This window comes from Protobothrops mucrosquamatus, unplaced genomic scaffold (assembly GCF_001527695.2).
Source record: "Protobothrops mucrosquamatus isolate PMUCROS unplaced genomic scaffold, P.Mucros_1.0 scaffold23, whole genome shotgun sequence".
Classification (NCBI taxonomy): domain Eukaryota; kingdom Metazoa; phylum Chordata; class Lepidosauria; order Squamata; family Viperidae; genus Protobothrops; species Protobothrops mucrosquamatus.
In genome coordinates, this window is record NW_015386408.1 from 3,194,346 (window position 1) to 3,217,943 (window position 23,598).

Genomic DNA, 23,598 nt, shown 5'->3' on the forward strand with positions numbered 1-23,598 from the left:
TTAAAAACCATAGTATTTCAGAAACCATGAGGTCTGGCAAACTATTTGATGCCTAGAGCAAAACAATTTATCACCCTCCAGAAATGCCCAAAATACAAACTTCTTACTAGCATGCCCTTTAGAGAGAGACATTTCTCCACTCTTTGTAACTTTACTCTGCAATCACAATGGCAAATAAATTAGTAGAATTATCATTTTTGTATGCCATAAATATACAGTTTCCTCTTTCTCTTCGTACATAACCTGATACGATTAGGAATGCTGTTTTAGCTATATGCAGCATTTTATTTTAAAGCAACTGTATTATCAGTTCTACTTGATGAGGTTACTTGAGTTGCCCAGGGCAAGCAGCCAGTTCCTTGAATCCCAGCTGCACCCTGCTCTATGATTGGCAACTGGTGGGTACCAAACAGGAATGAACAGTAAAGAACCTGATGTCTGTGAGCTCTCATAGTCAATGTTCCACACATTTTGTCTTCCCATAAGCAAACAGAATCTGTGTGTGTATGTCTGTATTTCTGTCTGTCTGTCTCTCTCTCTCTCTCTCTCTCTCACACACACACACACACACACACCCTAGAAAAGGCATTTGAAAACTAAAAGAGGAGTTGTATATCTGAGAAGCCAACGCCTTTCAAGTATATGGTAAAGTGACTGTTAGCCAGAAATCCTACCCCAATGTTGGGATATGTTTCAGTGTATTTAATCACCGCAACAACAGCCCACTGGCTTCTTATGCAACCAGTAGAAAAAGTGCAAAAAGAATAGCACCCAGGAGAAGAGAGGCAAAAGCATATGGAATAATAAGCAGAAAATTTGGCATATATGCTACATCCAAACGTCTGATTTGCCATGCTCCCTTCCTACTGTGGAACTGGCAGAAAATCATGCCACATTAAATCTTGCCTCCCCCAGCAGGTCTGTGCTGCCCAGTTCTCCACATAACATCACCACCTGATATTCTAAGGCAGTGATGGCGAACCTTTTAGAGACCGAGTGCCCAAACTGCAACCCAAAACCCACTTATGTATCATCGGGTGCCGAGTGGGCATGGCCCATTGGGTGGGTGTGGCCCATTGGGTAGGTGTGGCCCATTGGGTGGGCATGGCTGCGGTGGTAGCAGCAGACTGGGTGGGACTAAAAAGTTCAATCAATAATTCCAACTTTGTGAGATCTTTTTTTTCCCACGAGAAGTTGAAATTGATTGATTGATTGAACTTTTTTTTTTTTTGCACACGGCGGCGGAGGCCTAAAGCAAAAAGGTTTTATTAAATCCACCTGAAGGCCTAGGACTTGGGCGATGGCGCATGTGCCCACAGAGAGGGCTCTGCATGCCACCTGTGGCACGTGTGCCATAGGTTCGCCACCACGGTTCTAAGGACTGTGGTTTATGGTTTCCTTGGCTGAAATTCCAACTTTTCTTGGTATCATCCTGCGGATCAAAATTCTCCTTCAGTTGACATACACAAGCACAAAAAATCCACAGCATTTTCCCCCCTTTTTCCTTTCCTGTTGTAATGTTGACCTCTTTTTTTTTGTTTTAAATTTCTTGAAACTATGAGTTTACTTGCTAACTGTTCGATCTATCAAGCACTAAATTGCAGCAAAGAGGTAAGAGTTTTCATATCTCTTGGCTGCTACCTAGTGATGGTCCAGATCTGTGCAACTGAGATGACCCCAGTGAAGTGAATTTGACAAAGGGTTTAACTGTGAGGATCAATGTGGGAATTGTAAATTCTCCCAAGAACATTATATGAAGAAGTGAATGAAGAGCCAGGGCTCTCTCAGGATCAGAGAACAGCCACTGGGAAGTATTTCATTTATACTTTTAATTACATGTGTGAAGCCTGGTATGGGTTAGTAATATTAAGGCTTCACACTCTTTAAGCTGACCAATTGGCTAGTCAACCAACGCATATTTTTTAAAAGAGGGGGGGGAAGAATGGCTGCATAATCTGGAGTTCCGGTCTCTTTAAAGCCAAAACAGAACAGAAAGGCAAGTGAAGAAGTTAGGGAGCAGACTGAGTCCAGAAGAAGCCATAGGTTTGTCAACATGGAGCTTGTCATTTCAGGCTGCTTCTCCAGTGCAGAAAAATACACTGTACATTACTGATATAATCAACTTGAATCAAGATGTTAGAGAAAACTCCACTTCCAGGCCATAGCATCTTAAACCATCCTTGAGCTGTCTCACATCACAGGGGAAGGCATATAGGCTTAGGAAATGGTGGACTAACACCAGAGTAAGGAAGATATGTGGATTGGCCCACGGCAACAGAAATAGAAATATCTCTTCACTGAGCTAACATGAGCTGCAGAAAATAAATACTCGGGTTTGAAAATATTTCCTTTAAAGAAATTCATTCTCATTGTTGGGCTTCCTATTTTAATTATAAAGCCCATTTGTGAGTTTGCAGTGCCATTCTAATCCACTAGTAGGGAAACACAGGAGTTTCCTTTTGCAGAGACTTGGGAATCTCAAGCACCTTTCCCCAACTTCAGTGCCCTCAAGATGTCTGGCTTCATCTGCCTAAATCTGTCTAACTGGTGCATTGCTGAGAATTCAGGAAATAGAAATTCACACATCAGAAAAAGTATAAAATGGGACCAATGAATTCTAATGACCATTAACAATGCCAACTTAGTGTGATATACTAATGAGCAAAGGGGACAGAAGCACACCTTACTTATCCAATCAGTAGATTCTTTAGTTTGGTGCTTCAGGAGGGGTTGCCTTTCTAATTATAAGTCTGAACTGTTTGCCTTTGGCACTCATATAAATGTTCCAAAGCTACTAATATACAGATAGATCCTAGATCAGTGTTTCTCAACCTTGACAATTTTAAGGCATGTGGACTTCAACTCCCAGAATTCCACAGCCAGCATGTGGACTTCAACTCCCAGAATTCCACAGCCAGCAATGCTGGCTGTGGAATTCTGGGAGTTGAAGTCCACATGCCTTAAAATTGTCAAGGTTGAGAAACACTGTCCTAGATCAACCAATAATTCTAGGTGTGCTCAGACTTTGAGTCATTCTCACGTTGATTCCCCCACCACTCAATATGTACTTTTCTGCACCAGAGCAGGAACTGACCTGTGGGTCTCTAGAGCAATGTTTTTCAACCTCGGCAGCTTTAAGGTATGAACTTCAACTCCCAGAATTCCAAGCCAGCATGAAAAAGATCTTTTGAGCTTTGCAAACCAAGCTAAATTTGACCTATTTACTATTTTGTATTTCAAGTGTTATTTTTTCCGATGGTTTTAAAATCTAGCAGGTTTTCTATAGTTTGCCTCTTTACTACTCAATAAATGCTTTCTTAAGGATTTGCTTAATCTCTGTCCCCTGCTTCGACTCTAATTTGTGGGGTTTGGCCACCTATTTTGTCAAAGCTGAATGATAAATTACCTGAGTCCATATCAATTTCTCCTATTTGTTTATTATCACAAATAGCAGTTTTTTGTTTTTTTTATCTTGCTCAGGTGACTCCATCTGATATGACCTTTTATGAACTTAATATCAGTAGAGTACCTCTTTCAATACAAACAGGGGGGAAGGCTTTAGATAAGTAAATATTTATCTGTTATGTAATTCCACAGAAGGGACAAAAAGTTTCCCCTGTCCATGTTCTTTTAAAAGGGTTTTTGCTACTACTCATATATGTATTACCAACTAACAAACAAGTGTTGCATCCCAGAACATTTTTTAAAAAGCTCTGTTTGATGCAATAATATCATGGGGACAGGGTTCTACTATAAACTATTTTAGTTCTAGAAATTTCCAAAACAAGGTACTACATCCCATTAGTATAAATATCCAGATGAGCACTTAATGATCCTCAGTTACAGGCAAGTGACCAATTCTTAGTATCTTTCAACAATTATACACGTTAGATTTCTCTTCAACAGAATCACCTGAGAACAACCCTGTTCCATGTCTATGGAGATTCTTAGTCATCCAGGTCATGGTTCCCCACCATCCAGTCAGAGTTGAAGAAGCTTCTTGGATGAGAAGTGAAATGTCTTCAAAGAAAAACAAGAAAGTCCAGTTGCCTCTTGAAAAAAGCACCTTTGGGACAACCCTGTTATATAAAAAACCCTGACACTAATTTTCTATCCTAGTATATTTGGTGTACAGGTAATCTTTGTTTAGCAACCATAATTGGGACAGGCTGAGCCATTAAGTGAAATTATGACTATACTTATGATCTTACTTCAGCTTACCTTTGATTTACAGAGCTGCGAAAGTCATAAATGTGAGGATTAGTCATAAAGTTACTTTTCCTCACCACCAAAACTCTAAAGCAGGGATGTCAAACTGCCGGCTCATGGGCTGGATGCGTCATGCGGAAGCCGCGCCCACCCCATTGCCGGCAATGGCAAAACAGGCCCGATACGTTGTGCGACATCACGTGACATTGCAAGTTTGACATGTCTGCTCTAAAGGGTTATTAAATGAGGCATTTGCTAAATGAGGACTACCTGTATTTTATATTGGCTTGATTGTGCACAATTTATTTTTTACAGTATACATTATGTTCAGGAAATATGTTAACGTTATCCACAAGTCTGCTTAAATGCCGCAGCTCATTAGCTGAAAAAGAGAAAGTTCATCTTTGGAATAACCAAATAGGCATGATTATTGGGATGACAGTGGAATTATGGGAAGGGTTGATTGTAATTAGGCCAAAAGCAGTAAATGAGAAGTTCTGTAGTTGCCATGAAAGAATTTGTGGAGGCTCACCACTCTACCAGTGTTAAATTATTGGAGCAGCATTTCAACTTGTCTTCCTTCAGGTCAGCATTAAAATAAGATTTATCAAACTAATGTCCCAAAATATAGTAGGAATTAATTTAACAACCAAATACAAAGTACTCTAAACATAGTTGTTGGCTGTAAAGCTGTTATGAACTTGGAAACCTTGTTTTCATTTTTGGCTTTTTCATTTGTTTCTACGGAAACTGTGGAAACGAAAGAGGGTAATGCCAGAAGGGGAAAAAAATTGGAACCCTTGTAAAAATGTTCTTGTTCGGGGAGTAGAAATAAGCATTTACATTTCAACTTGCCCTGAAACACCAACAGGCACTGATGTCCAAACATTTGATGAAGATTGTGTTCTGTTATTAAAGATGTAGATATAAGGTCAGCTAAAACTGCAGCTCTGTTCCATTTCTCATCAATTAAAAAAAAAAAAAGCTGAGCGCAGAGAGAGCACATTTTATCAGGAGAATCATGGGGTGGAATCCATGTTTATAATAGCAGCTGAATAAAGTTTGCAGTGCTGATTTATTTTACATTGTTATGAGAAAAATGCATGCTTGAATGTGTTCACGTGTTTGTTTTATTTAAATACCTGCCCCATTTTTACATCAGTGCCCAGGATGGATAAAATACAAAGCAAACTATAAACCAGTATATAGAAAGCAAGCAGGCAAGAAATAATTTAATGGAGGTAATGGCTTTCATCACAGATGAAACAGATCAGTTCAATAGGCCAAAAGCTTATATAAATAAAAAGAAATTTACTTGGGAATTGGTAGCTCTCCAGAGAGAGGACTCCATGAGCGTTATGAGGAAAGATACTCCAGAACCACAGACCTTTTCAACATGTGTATTTCAGTTAATGGGGACAGAGAAAAATGTATCTTCTAAAAATCTTAAAATACAGACAGGTTCATAAGGAAAAAGGCAAAAACCAAATAGACCTGTTGTAATGAATGATGAAGAGACCCCACCCCTGTTGTGGAGCAAACACTAACTTCATACTTGGCAGTTGAGATAGCATGTGATAGTACACCTCAAGAAAACCTTTATTGTTTGTTGATTTATGACAGCATTGGGAACATTATGGCTCTCCTGAACAACTTCCAGCGTCCCTCACTATTGACCATGCTTGAGATTTGTAGTTCAATAACTTCTCAAGTATCATAGATTGATTTATTATCTTATTTGAGGCTTTGTCAGTTATCATTATTCATACATTTTTTATTTATTTGCTGGTATAGCATAATAATGTACAATGGAGGAAATGGCTTTCATCACAGATGAAACAGATCGGCTCAACAGGCCAAAAGTTTGTATAAATAAAAAGAAATTTACTTGAGATGATTCAATGGGCATTATGAGGAAAGATATTCCTCAGAAACAGTATAATTTTGTACTATTTTGCCAAGTTTTTTTATTTGCAAGTTACCTCAATGGATGACCTGATTCTTGCACAAATGCTATTTGGGATTTGCGATCAGGAATTTTGAGCGAGATTATTAGGTATTACACAAGTGTCCATAAATTGCAGATGGACTTGTCTTCATAGAATAATTTATGAATTAGAGAAAAGCAAATACCTTATGCTGTCACCTTGTAAGGGATGCCTCTTGCATCTATGATCCAGCCTTGAATAAATCAGTTCAGTTTTAACTGTAGATATCAAATGAGAAATTTTACATGGATGAACCAGTCTGTATATTGCATTTGGCAGAAAGGCCTGTGTTTATTTATGTGATCAATTATTCCACCAAGTGTATTGAGAGAGAAATTATGTAAGTGTTTGAACTGGGAAATGTATATTTATTTTAGAAGTGAAATAAATAATAAAAGCCTAGACTCAAGATGTTATTCTAACAACAGATGAAAAGCTTCTCTTCAGAACAGAGAGGGAGCGGGTGAAAGGGGTTGATTACCATCGGGGAGATTCTTCCTTGATCAAACAGAAATGATCAGCTGGAGCTAGGCTTTGCCGAGAGAAAGGGGAGGGGGGATAATACCTCCTTGAACATTTGATCTATTAGCTTTTTCCCCTGCCAAAAATACCAGGGAGGGAATGTTGTGTTCTAGGTCATGCATAGATTGGGCAGTTCAGCATTCTTGTTTTTGGCAAACTCTGCAAACGCCAAGTGTAAACAAAGGCACACACAACAAACAGCTTGCTGAAACCTCACTACTATCCTTTTAAACTATTAGAGGCCTATCAGTGCCCGTATATATGTGGCTGTTCTTAATTGCTATTACTCAGGATGTTACCTTCTGCAAATATTAAGACTCAAGGATTCTGCCATGTCTTTTGAGAACACCCCACTTAATTTATAAATGTTTTATTTTTCATGCCTACAGTCTTTACATTCTAGCATTTGGTGTATTTTTTATCCTGAATAAATTATATGATACACAGGAGTTTAAACTATTTCTAAGCGCTTATATGCACATGTACTGTATAAGTAGAAACAACAGCTGCAATGACTTACTCTAGTAGAAGCCTCCGTAAGTTTAAACATAATGAAGACTGACAATTTCAAATTAAAAAGGGCAAACAATTTGATATAGGCATGTTATATGGATATATTAGAGAGCTAGTTTGGTGTAGAGGATAAGGCATCAAGCTAGAAACTGGGAGAGTGGGAGTTCTAGTCCCATCTTGGAAATAAATCACTTTCTCTCAGCCATGGGAAGGAAGCAATGGCAAACCACTTCTGAAAAACCTTGCCAAGAAAACTGCAGGAATTTGTCCAGGCAGTCTCCAAGACTCAGACATGATTGAACAAAAGGGGAAAAAATCAGATTTTACTTTTATACCTATTAGAAAGGAATGCTATGTCTGGTTTGGGGAGCCCTAACAAAGAGCCCCCATGAATCCAAAGGTTGTCAGCCTCCTGCTGGTACAACAGAATTGAACCTGTTTTAGATTTCTTCTTCACAACCAAGTGACTTTTATTTATTTTAATGGCAGGGAAGTTTAAGTAGAGTTGTGCTTGAGAACTGGAAGGCATGTGGTCCCACCCAAAACCAAGCCCCACCTCAACTTTGCTTCTATCATAATTTCTTATGAGCACATTTCAAATGAGCTACTCTATGAAAATATTGTTTATTAAAATCTGTATATCAGGTCATTAATTATTCTCTTTTTCCCCAGGTGACTATTGGTCAATTGTATACAGCAGAGAAGCTTGTTATTGAGTGTCCACAAAAAGTATAATTCTGATGCTTTTTTCCTTCCGAAGTAGACAACAACCATTGACAACTCTCAGCATTCTACAACAGGCACAGATTTATATTTAAACGCATATTACTATCTGTATATATGACTGATTTATCTTATTCCTCTGGTTTGAAAATATAAGTATCATTGTATAAAGTATAGTTTTATTATAATTGTATTATTTACGTGCTACTAAAATGGATTGTTTTGTTGTACATGAATGCCACTGTTTGCTCATACATTTTCCTGACAATAAAATATTTGCTCACTTCCTTCTGCTAATGAGATTTGTGCACTTTTTGTCTGGGTTATGAATATATTTTGCAACTCAGGAAATCAGGCTCAAAACCATTTCTATAAACTGAAGCCTATTTGAACTTTAGTCCCATTCCAGTACAATTCTGTAAAAAATATAAATATCCCACCAGTATAGCTTACATTTGTTATTATATGATCTTAAATTAGAAAATGTGAGAATTTAGGACTCTTATTGTGACATTTCTGGAGACATGAATAGCCACAAGCCTTTATTTGCAACCCACAAATGTATAGGACTCTTTCTTGATTAGACGAGATTCCCTTATTCCAGGGATACTAACTGAACATCCACACCCCTTTTACTTGGAGCTACAAAAAAATTCCAGTAAGAACTTAAAATTGTTTAGACAGAAGACCGTTTTCTATGCTGACAGAACATGCAAGTGGGAAACAAATTGCCTCAGTATGTTGCTGACTGTAGAATCTTCTTATCGGTTTCAAAATTCATGAACCAAAATTAGTCTGTTTGCTATTTCAAAGGTCAAAGACCAATACCAAATCTAAAAAAAAACATTCTGAAGTTTTGCAAAGCAGTCAGATATTTAGTGGCACACAAAAGTGTCTGTAAGCCACATCAGATGAGTAAATATAACCCCCAAACCACATCCATTACTCTGGAGTAGAGAACCTTGCCAAAGCAAATTTGTAGGTAGGATCCCTCAAACAGTATCCGTAACTGGCTGAGTTGTTTCAATGCAGGACTGTAGAAACTGAAATGGCAAAATATCTTCCAAAGTTATGGATCGATCTATAGTTTTGTCACAATTTATATAAGTTTGTGTAAAATATGGTTGTCTTGGAAATCTAGTATGTGGCTTTTTGAAATCAAATACTATAGGCCGTGTTTTTGTAAATCATGCTTCTCAATTAGTATAAATTCATCACTTTTAGTTCTAGTAAATGGGATTGGTTGCATCATAGAATGTTTGCCACAAAACAGAAATTCTTCCAGACAACTTTAAATGCAGGTCTTCTACAATGCTGGATAGTGAAACCATCCAAAATAATAACTGTATCTCACATCAAGGGTCTGTTTTTCATCAAACCGACTGAGAAAGAATATTCTACATTCCTCCATAGTATTTATTTATTGAACGGCACTTCCAAATACTTCAAGAAATTGTTTTAGTCAATTTGAACAGTGTATCTTCCCTATGAACCTGGATAGAGACAGTTATACATATTCGAGTATCCCAACCCAAAGGTTTTTATATTTATTTTTTTCAAACATAGAAATGGGATGTCCAGTGCTGACATCACACAAAAAAAATGCCTTTCACTTGGGGGGGGGGGAGGGAGGAATGTGTAGACAAATGTAGAACATGAAGGCCCAGACAGACATGCTAGAAATTCAGCATAAGACAATGGTATGGTGGAATATACCATAATCTGCATACAATAATTTGCATGAATACAGCTAATATAAAATTACTGTTAAATATTTTGATTACATTTTTCTTCGTTACATAGACATAAGTCGTCAATAGTATTTACCTCTGAATAAACGTTTCTAGGATTGCAATCTGAATGTCTTCAATTCTAGAAGTTAGTAGCACTAAAGCAGAAAAGCCAAATCTCCGGTTTTGGTCTGTTTTCAGTTTGATTTCTATTGTTACAAACTGTGATTTTATAATGGGTAAGTGACCAGTTAACTTTAGGAACTTACAGATATGTACATTTCAAATTAATGTAATCTATGAAAATGAATTTATACTTTCTCACAATTGAACAAAATAAAGTTATCAAAATACCTAAACATATTGTTAAAGAACACACAACTAATCACTTATTTTTTTTAAAAAAAGAGTCTTACCCACTCATCTATAGAAACATAAGAGCTACAGAATCCAGCAGTACTATGCAAAATTCTGGAACCAAACATTCTCTTCTGTCCCTCTGAAAAGTATTCCAACTGAGGAAAATATATGCATGATAAAAATATATCTCCTGAAGCAAAAATTAAGGTTTTGACATTATTGCCTTCTCAGAATAAGGTAGTCAAATGCATTCTTTCAAATGAAATATGTCTAGTAGATATTTAACTATACCACAATGTATTGGTTTAGTTAATTGATTACATTTACCAATTTCAGACTTGCTAAATATGGCATTTTAGTCCCCCTTTTCTAGCACCCCAATCCAAATTGGGATAACATTTACAGTATTTCTTCATTTGACTTTTAGATCACCATCATTAACTTGACTTTCAGGAAGTAACCATCAAGAATAATGAAATAGCTACACATATTCCTTGTATTCTCATGTGAAAGAGGACTAGCAGCAAAGTATATTTGGGGGGGTTATCAATTACAGTGCAAATTTTCGCACAGACAAGAGTTGGAGAAAGAGGGTTAAATTCAGGAATATAAACAAATTTCAAGAGAGATCCAACTGGAAGTGAATTATCTCAGCACATCAGTGGTAGGAAGAACATTGGGAAAAATCAAATATATTTTATCTTCCCTTCAAAACATATTCCAGAATACTTTTACAAATGTATGAGGTAGCCAGGATTTTTGGCATTTAAAACAAACAAAAATCACTCCACTTAGTCCCACCGCTGCAATGCTACTTTTATTTAGCAGCACTTTCTGGATTGGCCTAACCACAAAACAGAATTGGCCCAGATGTAGCAGAGACTTCCATTGGAAAAAGGGGGAATATTTTTACAAATGTAACCTTCCTCTTACAATTTACCCATGAGATTATAGGGCACGGTTTCTTAACTTCAGTAACTTTAAGATGTGTGGATTCCAACTCCCAGAATTCCCAAGCCAATAGGGGTAGCAGTTGATAAACACGGTTCTTAGAGCATCCCTCGACTTTCTGAAGATTTCCAAAGAGCATAATAATTTTAATTCTACCAAATTAAATTACACCCAATTTTTAGTCTATACAACAGTTTCTAGATAGTGTGCTCACATAATTCAAGTTGCAGTATGCCTGAAGAACAATCTAGTGCTGCAGCTGACAAAAGTATTAGATATACAATATGTATGAATATTTCAAAGTTCACTTCTTTACGAATACCGAACAGAAAACGAGAGGGCAGTGGTGATAAAGTAAGTCAAGGCTTTGAACTGAGCTCATTTTTGAAATCTTCACACACAATTTTCTTGGCAACAATATGGAATGGTTTTTGCCACTGCCTTCTTTAGGATGTTTTTAGCCTTCCCATCCTTCTGGGACTTCCAGAGTCTTCGTCCAAGAACTAGCCAACTTAGCTTCACAGAACAAGCAATGCTGGCTACATGCTGAAAATTTTCAGCTTCTGTTAGTTTATGCTTGCTCTGTCTCAACTTCAAAACCTGTCGAGAATTAATCTGTCTTTCACATAAAATCAATGTTCTGATATTTTAAACACAACAAATAACAAGGAAACACCGCCTTTACTGCTGTATAATCCATATGGGCTTTAAGAAACAATACAATCTTGCCAATTCCATATAACATCAAGATTTTCTGAAATCTCCTGCCTCTCTCCTTTGCAATAGTTTTGCAATGTCTTGGTTAAGAACAAAACACACAAACATACACCCCACAAAGCATTACACCAAAGACAAGAATTCTCATGTGTGGCAGACAGGAATATAATTTATTCATATTGAAAAGCATTTTCTATAAAGTTGACAGTATTTGCTTAGTGTATCTCCAGTGCATATTGAAAGAAACTCTTACCCCTTTCAGTGGTAACCCTTTCCTCCTTTTGCTTCCGTAAAGGCATTAGAAGCACGTTTGATATTGCTGATAGAACAGAATAATTTATACACTGCTCATAGATTTAACATATTGCACAAAAACCCAAAGATCTCAAGAAGATTTGTTAGCATCCTCTGAGTATTTTTTTTATCAAGGCTATACCAAGAAGACATGTTTTCTATATTATGGTAATACCAGTTTTTGCTGGCTTTTGCTAAAAAAAAAAAAGCACATGTTTTGTCAATTTTTTTCTGATTCCTGCTATGGATGATCTTCTTTAGATACCACATTGTTTAAACTTATTTAAAACCTTAAGCGTTTTATCCTGTCACATAACTTATCTACCCCATCATATGTATAATTATTTCAGAGAAGTTATAAACTGCCTTCTTTTCCTGAAATAATAGGATCTTACCACTTAAGGCAGTAGCGGCAGCAAAGTTTATGTTGGAAATGAATTATGACTCACTGCTGACTTGTGGCACTATATCAAGTATTTTCTATTCCAAAAGGAATATTTTTTTTCAGTTTTTCAACTTTTTCAGTTGCAACACTTATTTAAAACATTTTGGAAATAATACTAAGAAGAAATAATAAACTCTACAGGAGTTTGTGCACTTATAATACAGCTTCTCTTTAAAATGACTTTAATTATTTTTTTCCTGAATGCTGAACAAATAAATGTACTATTTCAGCAGCAAGAATAATTTTTTTAGAAAAATTAAAATGCTACAAAGTCAGTGTGTCTCTTTCCATACTGGCTGTGTAGCATTTAAATTTCAATTATAGTCTAATCTCCGTCCCTAGTCATCGGCTGAGTCCATGATTAATATATACTTTTGTCAGTCTATGCTTTAAACAAAACAATTAATTAGGAGCACCATAAAATTTTAAAACAATACACGACTTTAAAAAAGAAAAGTATATTTTTCATAATGATTACATTCTAAATATATGTTAATCAGTAAGCAGCCAGAAAAGTTAGGACTACTGTACAAAACAAAAATAAATGCTTGTCTTATCTCATTTGCAGGAATACAACTCTATGAAAGGACCCCACCAATTTGCAAACATGCAATATACCTGTTTGAAAGCCCTGCCTGGCCAAGGCACCTAGTGTTTGTACCTTAAACACCTGGCAAACATTTTCTTAAAAACTTTTAAGTATTCCCATCTCCTTAAAAAAAAACCAATCGGGTCTTCCTAATAAAAGATCAATCACAGGACACTACACCTGCAAAACATGAATAAGCGTAGTTTACAATATTTATCTTCTCTTATAGCTCCCTTCACCCTCACTATTAAATAAATGTGGCATTTAACTATACAATATTTCTTTCCCAAACACTCCTAAGATAAAATCAGTTACTTCATACAACCGAAGCACAGCTGTATCTCTTAAGAGTTCCAGGGTCTGCATTTTTTTCTAAAAGAAGCTGAGAATGGCTTACTAAAAAAGATCCCAACATTCCAAGTTTAGAAAAGTATTTTTGGAAGCACACACTAGTCTTTCTAACTGGGACACTTCAATTTTTCAACATTCTGAATTCCTAGTCTCTAAATAATAGTGTCTAGGGATTCTATAAATTGAAATTCGAGGCATTTATTATTTTATTTAAAATGTTTATATAGCCAACCATCATCTAACCAACTTTGTGCGGTTACATATGAAGGAAATTATATTAAGGACATTTTAATTCAACCTGATGGCTAAACCGTGTTTAGATCACTTAGTTGAGGAGATCTGGGAGAAACTATTCAACTAATCAATAGTTTACTGAATTGATCCTTCAAAATTGCAATTCAGCAGAATTATTGCACTTCATGCCAGCTGCCTACGGAGGTTGAATTATTCTAAAGTTACAGCTAATTTAAAAAACCATTTGTGGCAGAAAAGCCATATGAGGTGAAACATATTATGGGAAATAAGTGTTGTGCACTCCATCAATTACTGTCAAGAGAACTTTTCAAGTTCCAACATGACACGGTTTGGAGATACAGAATCTGCTTTTCAAAAAATGAAGCAGTCAATTCAGAAAATCCTATCAGTTGTACCTGCACTCCTTGCTACTCATGGCTAGCTGATATAATAGCCAAAGACCCAAGAGGGGAGATATTGTTTACTTGCAATAATTATGTAAAAGAGGACATTTCAACGGAGAAGAAAATGTAAGTTGCATTTAGATAGAAAACTTCAACTGTATCTCTTTTCCTTTGGTCACCCTCTAGGCCAGTGATGGTGAATCTTTTAGAGACTGAGTGCCCAAACTGCAACCCAAAACCCACTTATGTATCTTCGGGTGCCGGGTAGGCGTGGCCCATTGGGTGGGCATGGCCCATTGGGTGGGTGTGGCTAATCTGTGGGCGTGGCTGCGGTGGTGACAGCAAACTGGGTGGGACTAAAAAGTTCAATCAATTCAACTTTACGAGATCTTTTTTTTTCCTGCGAGAAAAAGAAATTGATTGATTGAACTTTTTTTTTTTTTTGCATATGGCGGTGGAGGCCTAAAGCGAAAAGGTTTTATAAAACCCAGCTGAAGGCCTAGGACTGGGGCGACAGCGCGTGTGCCCACAGAGAGGGCTCTGCGTGCCATCTGTGGCACGCGTGCCATAGGTTCGCCACCACGGCTCTAGGCATATACAAAAGTGAAGTTACTAATAATCATCCAGATTTGAGTTCTCACATAGGTACTTACTTCACAGATTATCTCCAAATAGCATATATATTGTTCTTATTCCCTGAATAATGTAGCAGACACTAAAATTCGCAATGCAAACCAAGCATCATTTCTTCAAGACCCTGACCAATTTCTGCTAAGAAATGTAAATAATCTTGAAAGTAGGTTCCAACATACCTATCATTTATAATAAAAATGACAGTAGTCATTTTGATACATTGCAAACGTAACATTATAATTTCATAGCTGCAATTATAAAGAAGCTTTGTTCTAAGGCACAATAGGCAAGGGGGAAAACCCCATTCAACCAAATTAAAAAATATATATTCTTCATCACTCTATAGTTATCCAATTTCTGAATTCAGGCAGCATTCTTCCAGGCTTTTCAGAAGTCACTGCCAAAAACAGGAAAGAGCAGCCCAAATCACGCATGACTTTAAAGGGGACAAAGTTCCAGTCCTACTATAGTTCATTCTCTTTTTCATACCCCAAAGCGGATATATATCCCCACTCAGATACCCATGCTGCAAAGGAGACTTCGCCAGGACTGTTGTCCAATGAGTCTTAAAAGCATTTCTCTTTTCCGGGCTGAAAGTGTCAGAAATATTCAGGATTCTTGTAACAATAAACTCTACTTTTCTAAGGCGCTCAACTTCTCTTTTCCTAAGCCGGACCACGATTCTCCCATTCGGCTGCCTCTTCCGATCCAAAACTTGAAGCCCGCAAGGCTTACCAGGCTGGCGGCACGATGGCTAAAGGGCGAGGGGCTGGCGGGCTGGCTGGCTGGCGAGCTGGCTGGCTGGCGACCTCGATAGTTTGGGCCGCTAGAAGGAAGAAAGGGGCAAAGGCGAGTCGTGGATAGGGTTCAGCCCTTAGGATGTTGCGCTGTAGGATTCCGGAAGGCTGTAACGCAAGGCAAATTAGGCTGGTTTCTGGAGCAATTTCTTAAATTAGGCTGGTTTCTGGAGCAATTTCTTAAATTAGGCTGGTTTCTGGAGCAATTTCAGGCCCTCGCCAAGAGCCAGTCGGCACGACCCAAGTCGCGGTGCCTCCGAATATCATCACGGGGGACTTGCAGATTTCTCGGCGCTGCAATCACGGAGGGTATAGTTGGTCCCGCCGTTGTTGTCCCAATGCTCCCCATGCTGGCTTCGATAGCAGATAGCGAAATGCACGGCCGTCCCGTCCGGCAAACCAGGAGGAAGGCAGAGCGCGAACCGGTAACGCTCGACCGGAGCGGGGCCGTCCGAAGGGTCCCCATCCGGGAGGGGCAGAGCGGGGACGTCGAGGAAAGAAAGCCACTCGTTGAAGGTGTAGCGTACCGTCACCTCCTTGGAGCCGGGGCAACTCAGCACCCTCACCACGCCACGCACGTCCGTGGGAGCCCCGGCCAGCGCCGTCCCCGCCACCTCCTCCAGGCAGACGCGGTCCCGCCGCAGCCGCTCGCCGCTGACTTGCTCGTCCGCCCCATCCAACGGGGGCGCGAGCCGGAGCGGGACTTGAGGCGGCGGCGGCCGAGGGAAAGACGGCGACGACGACGCCGCGCAACCCCCCAACTCGGCCAGGGCGGCGGTGAAGTCCTCGAAGTCCCTCTGCCGCATGGGGAAGCTCTGCAAGCGGGAGAGCACGGCGTGAGGCACCTGCGGCTCCTCGGCCGCGCTGTAATGCTTGACGCTGGCCAAGCACAAGCCCAGGGCATCGGCGAACTGCACCCGCTTCTTGCACTTGGTGCAGCAGCCGCGGATGGCCCCCGTCGGCGACGCCGCCGCCGCCGCCTCGTCATCCTCGCTCCCGTCGCTGTCGCCCGGGATTCGCCTGCTCTGGAAGAACCGCGCCGCGGCCAAAGACGGGCTGTCGGGCAGCGAGAAGGAGCGGCCGCGGCGACGGCGCCACTCCAGCAGCGCCTCCTCGTCCTTCTCCCGGGCGGCTGCGACCGCGCAGTCCCGCTGCTGCTGCTGCTGTCGCTGCTCTGCGGGGTTCTCCGCCGCTGCCGCCTCCTCCTCCTCCTCCTCCTCGGCGTCTTCTCGCCATGCCGGGGCTAATGCAGGTTGTTCGTCGGGCTGGCGCTCCCCAAAGGGAGCAAAAAGTTGCCCCAAACTCAGGACTGCGGAGCCGCGGGTCTCCATAGCATGGCGCCGACGCTATACGCCAAAGCTCCCCGCTCGGGGAGAGGCGAACTGATTCGCTTTTCCCGTCAAAAGCTCCGTGGGAAGCGGCGCGCGACAAACGCCGCTCCGTTTCACAGCGGGTCGCTTTATCTGGAAGGGAGGCGAAAGTCCTTCGGACGAGAAGGCGCGCCCCCTTCTCCTTGCCTTTCTCTCCCCCCCCCCCCCGAGGAAGGATGGGGCGGGGCGGGGCGGGACCTCCCACAAAAACCCGTAAGAAAAAGACATTCGCCACAAGCTCAAAGGCACGTAGCCGCTCCGCGCGGAAATTGGGAAGCGCGCGCGCGCGTCACTCTCCGGGGAGGGGGGGGGGAGATGGAATATAATCAATTTAAGAGAATAAGACCTCCCAGGGCGGGGCCGAATGGTTAAAGCTCCCAGGCCCCTCTTCTCGCGCGGCAGGCTCGGCCTTGCCACGCCCCCTTCCCCCCTCCTCCTCCTCCCCATGGCATCTGTGCAAGGTTGAGAGAGTTTGGGGAGCGCGGAGCTCCCGGGAGAGGAAGTGAAATAAGAGAAGCCTCCGCCGCCACAGGAAACTCTTTCTGATACAGGCCCTTATACTCGACCCCCGCGGCAGCCGCCACTCCCTCCTCATCTAACTTGTCTCTTTTGTGATGGGTAATTTGGGAATCGGGATTTGTTGTTGCTGCGCGGTGTGGTTATGAGACCTAAAGCTGCCCTCATCTACTCCAGGGCTTTTCAACCTTTTCACCCATTGTACCACTTTTAGGATATGGCAATATCCGAGGACCACCAGTCGTCTAGCAAGGTGTCAAAAACTTGTCCCCCCCAAAAAAAGGGGGGGAAAGGGATGAAGTACAGGTAGTCCTCGACTTACAACAGTTCGCTTAGTGACTGTTCGAAGTTACAGTGGCACTGAAAAAAGTGCCCCCCAAGCCATAGCCGAGCAAGACACCTGCCTGCCCACCCGGCGGTGCTCTTCCTCCTGTCCGAGGTTTTCATTGTTGTGAGCATTTCTGTTGAGGATTGGCAGCGGGGGGTGGGGGGGGTGTTTGGTTTTTATTCCCCCCGTCTGCTGGGTGGTTGCAGCAGGTTTTGGTCACTTCACATGACCCTGGGACACTGTGACCGTCATAAATATGAATCAGTTGCTAAGCATCTGAATGTAAATCACAAGACCCTGGAGATGCTGCAACATTCCAGCTGATCGGCGCTTCTGGGCTCAGCAGAAGCGCCAGGATCAGTGCGGAACTCCAGCTGGAGCCTGATGCTGATCCTGGTCATTCCACTGAGCCCTGACAGCCCCGAAGAAGCACTGATCCTGGTGCTTCCGCTGAGCCCTGACAGCCCAGCAGCTCCAGCCATCTCTCGCTCAGGCTTGTGCGGTGCTGCCACCAGTTCAGCTCATTCCCCTTCCCCACTACCACTTTTCTAGGGTGCTCGTGTACCACCTGCCAGGTGCCAATGTACCACAGGTGGTACCCGTACCACTGGTTGAAAAGCCCTGATCTACTCCCCCAGAGTCAGTGTTCATCCATGCATCATTTGCACTGGAAGAGTTTATCGACGATTCTTCAGTACTACATGGCCAAACGAAGCAGTGGAGAAGGGAGGGAAGAAGAGGGGCTGGGTTCAAATATGTCTGAAAATCATCCATGGGGTCCCCCATAGCTTGGTTCCTGCTGGGTACTGACAGGAGCTCGAGTCGACCTACCCACATGTTCTAATAAAGAGGGTTCACCAAGGAACCCCCTGCCCTGGGCGAGTGTGATGAATGGGACCCCCGAATATGTGCTTTCTTAGTTGTTGAGATATCTTAGGTTCATTCTCCCATTTGTGGTACAGTATCTATAGCCTCCTGGCCTTTAAGCAAAATTCTCAAAATATGCCCATTCCACATAATTTGAGGTGCTAATGGTATGAGGGGCACCATAGATAGCTGTATTTCTCTTTTCTGTCCCGTATTTTTGGATTTTTACAGTCCTTGATACTCTTAACCGCGAATTGCCTTGTATCAAAGGAAGTGTGCAGTACAGGTAGTTCTTACGACCACGACTGATCCCGACATTTCTGTTGCTAAGCGAAACAATTGTTAATTGAGTTTTGCCCCATTTTATGACCTTTCTTGCCACAGTTGTTAAGTGAATCATGCAGTTGTTAAGTTAGTAAAATGGTTGTTAAGTGAATATGGCTTCCCCATTGACTTTGCTTGTCAGAAGGTAGCAAAAGGTGATCACGTGACCCTGGAATGCTGCAACCATCACAAATACAAATCAGCTGTCAAACATACGGTGATCAGATATGAAAATGATAAGTAGATTGTATCGTTAATAACTAACAATTCATACCTGGACAGTTATTTGCAATAAGAAAAGTGATGAGAGTTCTAGACTTGCTGATGACAAGACATATCACTGGTCCCAGATATATCTATCTGAACTTTAGTGGTTTAATTTCATTTCTTCAAAGACTTTTGGGGGTGCAAATTTACCATCTCATGCAGCTGCATCTTTTTCTGGGGTCACACAACAGCCTCCAAAGGAACCTGTTGGACATGAACTTGGAGCAATATCAAAAGTAGTATCTACTTTTCTTTCCACAAGTCTGAAATGTCTGGTTTTCTAAAATATGTTTCCCAGATCAGCCTCTATTCTTCAGAATGGCAAAGTGGTGTGATTTACAGACTTAATTAACCAAATTTATACAACAGCCCAGCTTAAGTTACTGGGCAACTTGCAATATAAAGCACAGTTTAAAAGAAAATAAGGTCTAGAAGCTAAACGGTGTAATGAATGGTCTAGTCCCATGGTGGCAAACTTATGGCACGCGTGCCACAGGTGGCACGCAGAGCCCTCTCTGTGGGCACGCGCGCCCTCGCCCCAGTCCTAGGCCTTCAGCTGGGTTTTATAAAACCTTTTCGCTTTAGGCCTCTGCCGCTGTGTGCAAAAAAAAAAAGGTTCAATCAATCAATTTCAACTTCTTACAGGGAAAAAAAAGATCTCGCAAAGTTGGAATTGATTGATTGAACTTTTTAGTCTCATCCAGTCTGCCGTTACCCCTGCACCCATGCCCACCCAATGGACCACACCCACCCAATGGGCCACACCCACCCAATGGGCCACACCCACCCGGCACCCAATGATACATAAGTGGGTTTTGGGTTGCAGTTTGGGCACTCGGTCTCTAAAAGGTTTGCCATCACTGGTCTAGCCTAATGAAGAGAAGGATTAGTGGAGACATGATAACTGTCTTCCAATACCTGAGGGAGTATCACAGGAAGAGAATGAGACTTATTCTCCATAGCAGCTGAGGAAAGGACAAAAGCAGTGGATGGAAACTCGTTAAAGGTAGATCGACACTGGATAAGGAGAAACTTCCTAACAGAACAATTAGTCAGTGGAACAGTTGGTTTCCCAGAGTTGTGGGTGCTCCATCACTGGATGTTTTCAAGAAAAAAAATTGGACAGCCATTTGTCTGGGATGGAATAAGGTCTCCTGTCTTGGGCACGGGGTTGGACTAGATAAAAGACCTCCAATGTCCCTTCCAGCCCTATGATTCTATGAAATAAAAAAGACCAAATCAGCATAAAAATAATGGAAACCAGAAAAAGAACTAAACCCAATTGTGCAACACATTCAAGGAAAACTTCACCTCATCCCAAGGGCTGGGGTAAAAGTAAAGATTTGCTTAAAGCGCTGTTTCTCAACCTGACAACTTTAAGATATATGGACTTCAATTGTGGTCATGAGGCTGGAGAATTCTGGAAGTTGGAGTCGTCCATTTTAAACTTGCCAATTTTGAAAAACTCTGGCTTAAAGGATAACAGATTTGGGCCAATGCAAACTTCTGTCCGTTTTTAAAAACTGGCAGTTCTGCAGGAGGCGATAGATTGAGCTGTACCTCACCATGTTTGCTATTTAACCCATTTATACTACCTTTGTGAATTGCTTGTCAGCTGCCAATTCCTGTTCCCTTTCTCTTCCCTTATTTTTTTTTTTTTAATATCTTGATCTAAGTCAGAACTACAGTGGATAATGGATTGGAGACTCTGCTATCTTCATTGTTTTCCATCTCTCCCTCTCCCCCCCCCCCTCTCTCTCTCTCACACACACACACACACACAGACAGAGCCTCTCTAGAAGAGGATGGGGAAAACAGAAAAGTAGCAGAAACATTATGGCTGAAATAACTTTGTTTTTTTGGCTTCCCGTTCTTCTTGCCAGAGACTTGAATGGGGTGTTAAACATAGATTAACCTTTCCTCCATCTGGTTTAATTTGACATACTGACGGAAGATAAGATTCTATGAAATAAGTAACCTAATACAGATTGTGATTCTGACTTGTGGTTAACATGCTTCTCAAACTATAGGTTAATCAATGGCTTGGGTTTTAATGCTATATAGGCATAATCCCATGCTTTAGCATGCTGTGTGAGCTAGTGTGCATTCATGTCTTGTGATTGGGCTGGGCTGAAGAGGTCTTTGATTTTCCTATGTATAGTATTGCTTCTCCTTCAAAACTGAATACAGTGGAGAACTCCTGTGTACTGTAATTTCTATAATAATCAACTTCTTCTATAGTATTTGTTCCTCTAGACTTTTAGGATACTAACTAATGTGCATTGGCCATGTTAGCTAGAGCACAAAACAGACTGCCTTTATAATTGCAAATCTTCCACTTAAGTGTTCTGAAGTTTGCAGTTTTAATTTGTGCATAACAATTCCACTTTATTCACTAAGAAGTTCCCTTGACTTTAATGAAGAAAGTCCAGATGTTTTGTGCCAATATAAATGAATACAGAGCACAGCACTGAGATTTCTAATTAGATCAAGAACTGTAAACTTCTATGGCAAATTTATAGCCTTTGTTGAACACTGAAAAACTGAGCATTGCTTTAAGCAGCTTGCAGCCAGAAAAAGGATAATTCATTTTCAGTCATCTAGGGATTAACTGGTTGCATTTAATGAAAACTAAATGAAGTAAAAGTCAGAATACACAATTAATTTTTAGCAATTTGAAATTATATCATATACTTTATCTTTAAATTAGCTAATTTGGAAGGATTAGCAGGCAAGAAAATATGTCCAATTATCTTTTATGAACATATGGGAAATACACATCTTTGATTCTCAATTTCTACATTATGGATATGAATATAGTAAAAGGTACAATAGTAAAATGTACAAGAAAATATTCCAAAAGAATGGGGGACCAGCTGAGGTAAAATTGTTCAAATTTGACAAACCTTCAAACTGATTTTGTTACAGCTAAAGCTACTTGTATGCTAAAATGGTACAGCCCAGTACTAGCCTTCTTTTCCCTTTAAATAATTTACACTCGTGGGACTGGGGCATACATATAATAATTTCTTTAGATAATGAAATTAAAAGAGATACAGCTGCTAATTATTGCCACATCATACTCATGAATTTAATCAGCAAGATTTACACTAAATATCTAAATTATATATTCTGCAGTTCTGAATGCTTTCTGGTAGAAGAATAATTGAGACTTCAGAGTTATCCATTCTATATTAGACCAAGTCTGCATTCTACAACACATAAATGAAAATCACACTTCTACACTTGACTCTTATTTATATGCAGCCTTTACAAAAATCAGGTTCACATTTGACTGATTTGTCAAAAGTTGTAAGTGGTAATTGGAACTTGAGAACTCTTTGGTGGGTTGCTGTTTGCTCCTGCAGCTGTGCAAACTTGATGAAAATTCCTGTTTGAAATTTCATTGCGTGATTTTACAAAACAAATCCTGATCTGAAGGCAGGCTTGGATCTTGACACTATATCCATACTTAACATTTATATTAATCACATAATTGCCATGATATCTTGGCCGGCTTAACTCATAATCTTCCAAAGCTGGCTAGCAAGCAAACTCTCCTTTATAAAGATAATGCAATCCTACTGTGGGAGATTGCACTGGGCTTAAAGAAAGCCTTATGTTCTCTTGCTCATTATTGCAGTGAAGAAGATTTAAAGATAAAGCCTTCCAAAGCTAAACCCTAAAGTCTAATCTTGAGTATTAAATACACATGTAAAAGAACCCAAAAAAATGTAAATATCTGAGCATAGGTTTTCAAGTCTTGGTTATATTTCTCATAAAACTCAAAATTTAACATTAGCCTTTCAATCCTTTTAATGTTCCAATATTGCATTATTCATCTCTAATGCAAGACAATTATTCTTAGCAAAATCTCAGCTACATGGTGGTCAAATCAAGCTATATTACAATTTTTCCCCATTGAAATCAATACAGTAAAAATTCTTCACTGTTGTCCATCAAGATGCTAGTGTTTTCAGGAAACTGAGAAAAGTTCTTTCCAGCTGAGAACATGCAGCAGCAGAGCCAAATCTATAGAATGAGAAGATGGCAGCATCAACCTCCTGTCCCAGAAGCCTTTTGGTTTACATACTCTGTCCATAATTCTCTGCCTTGGAGTAGCAACTTCACAGTTCCTGTCACCATCACCATCAATCTTCTAGGGAGCATCTCAACCAGTATCTTTCCCCCATGCTGGGGTTTAACTGATGGGTTTTTCACCATCTGTGTTGCCTTACTGCAATAAAAAAAACATAAATGGGGCAGTGAGGAGAGGCTAAGAAATAATTTTTGTAATACAACTTGTTAGCCATGCTGTTTATAGGTGTGTGAATAGAGAAAAATCACACAAATGATAAAATAAAACTTTTTTTAAAAAGTAAAACTTATAATAAATTAAGCCTGATTTATAGAAATACATGCAATGTTCTCAGGAAAACATAAGTTGGTAGAAGTCTACTATAAAG

At 40.3% G+C, this 23,598-nt stretch overlaps 2 protein-coding genes across 2 annotated transcripts in view; one reads left to right on the forward strand and one right to left on the reverse strand.

The window, feature by feature from the left end:
* Positions 1–8,249, forward strand: part of LYRM4 (LYR motif containing 4) — a 51,026-nt gene extending 42,777 nt beyond the window's left edge. The window contains exon 3 of the mRNA XM_015810850.1: positions 7,905–8,249. Within this exon, the coding sequence (XP_015666336.1) occupies positions 7,905–7,967 (63 nt within the window). The 3' untranslated portion in view covers positions 7,968–8,249. The remainder of the gene's footprint in view (positions 1–7,904) is intronic.
* Positions 8,250–15,726: 7,477 nt separating this feature from the next.
* Positions 15,727–16,791, reverse strand: PPP1R3G (protein phosphatase 1 regulatory subunit 3G). The gene has a single exon (XM_029283117.1). It carries the CDS (start codon positions 16,789–16,791, stop codon positions 15,727–15,729), a length of 1,065 nt encoding a protein of 354 aa, XP_029138950.1.
* Positions 16,792–23,598: the final 6,807 nt, after the last annotated feature.

Coding starts and splice junctions, on each gene's coding strand:
- PPP1R3G (XM_029283117.1), bottom strand. CDS start 16,791: ATGGAGACCCGCGGCTCCGCAGTCCTGAGTTTGGGGCAACTTTTTGCT.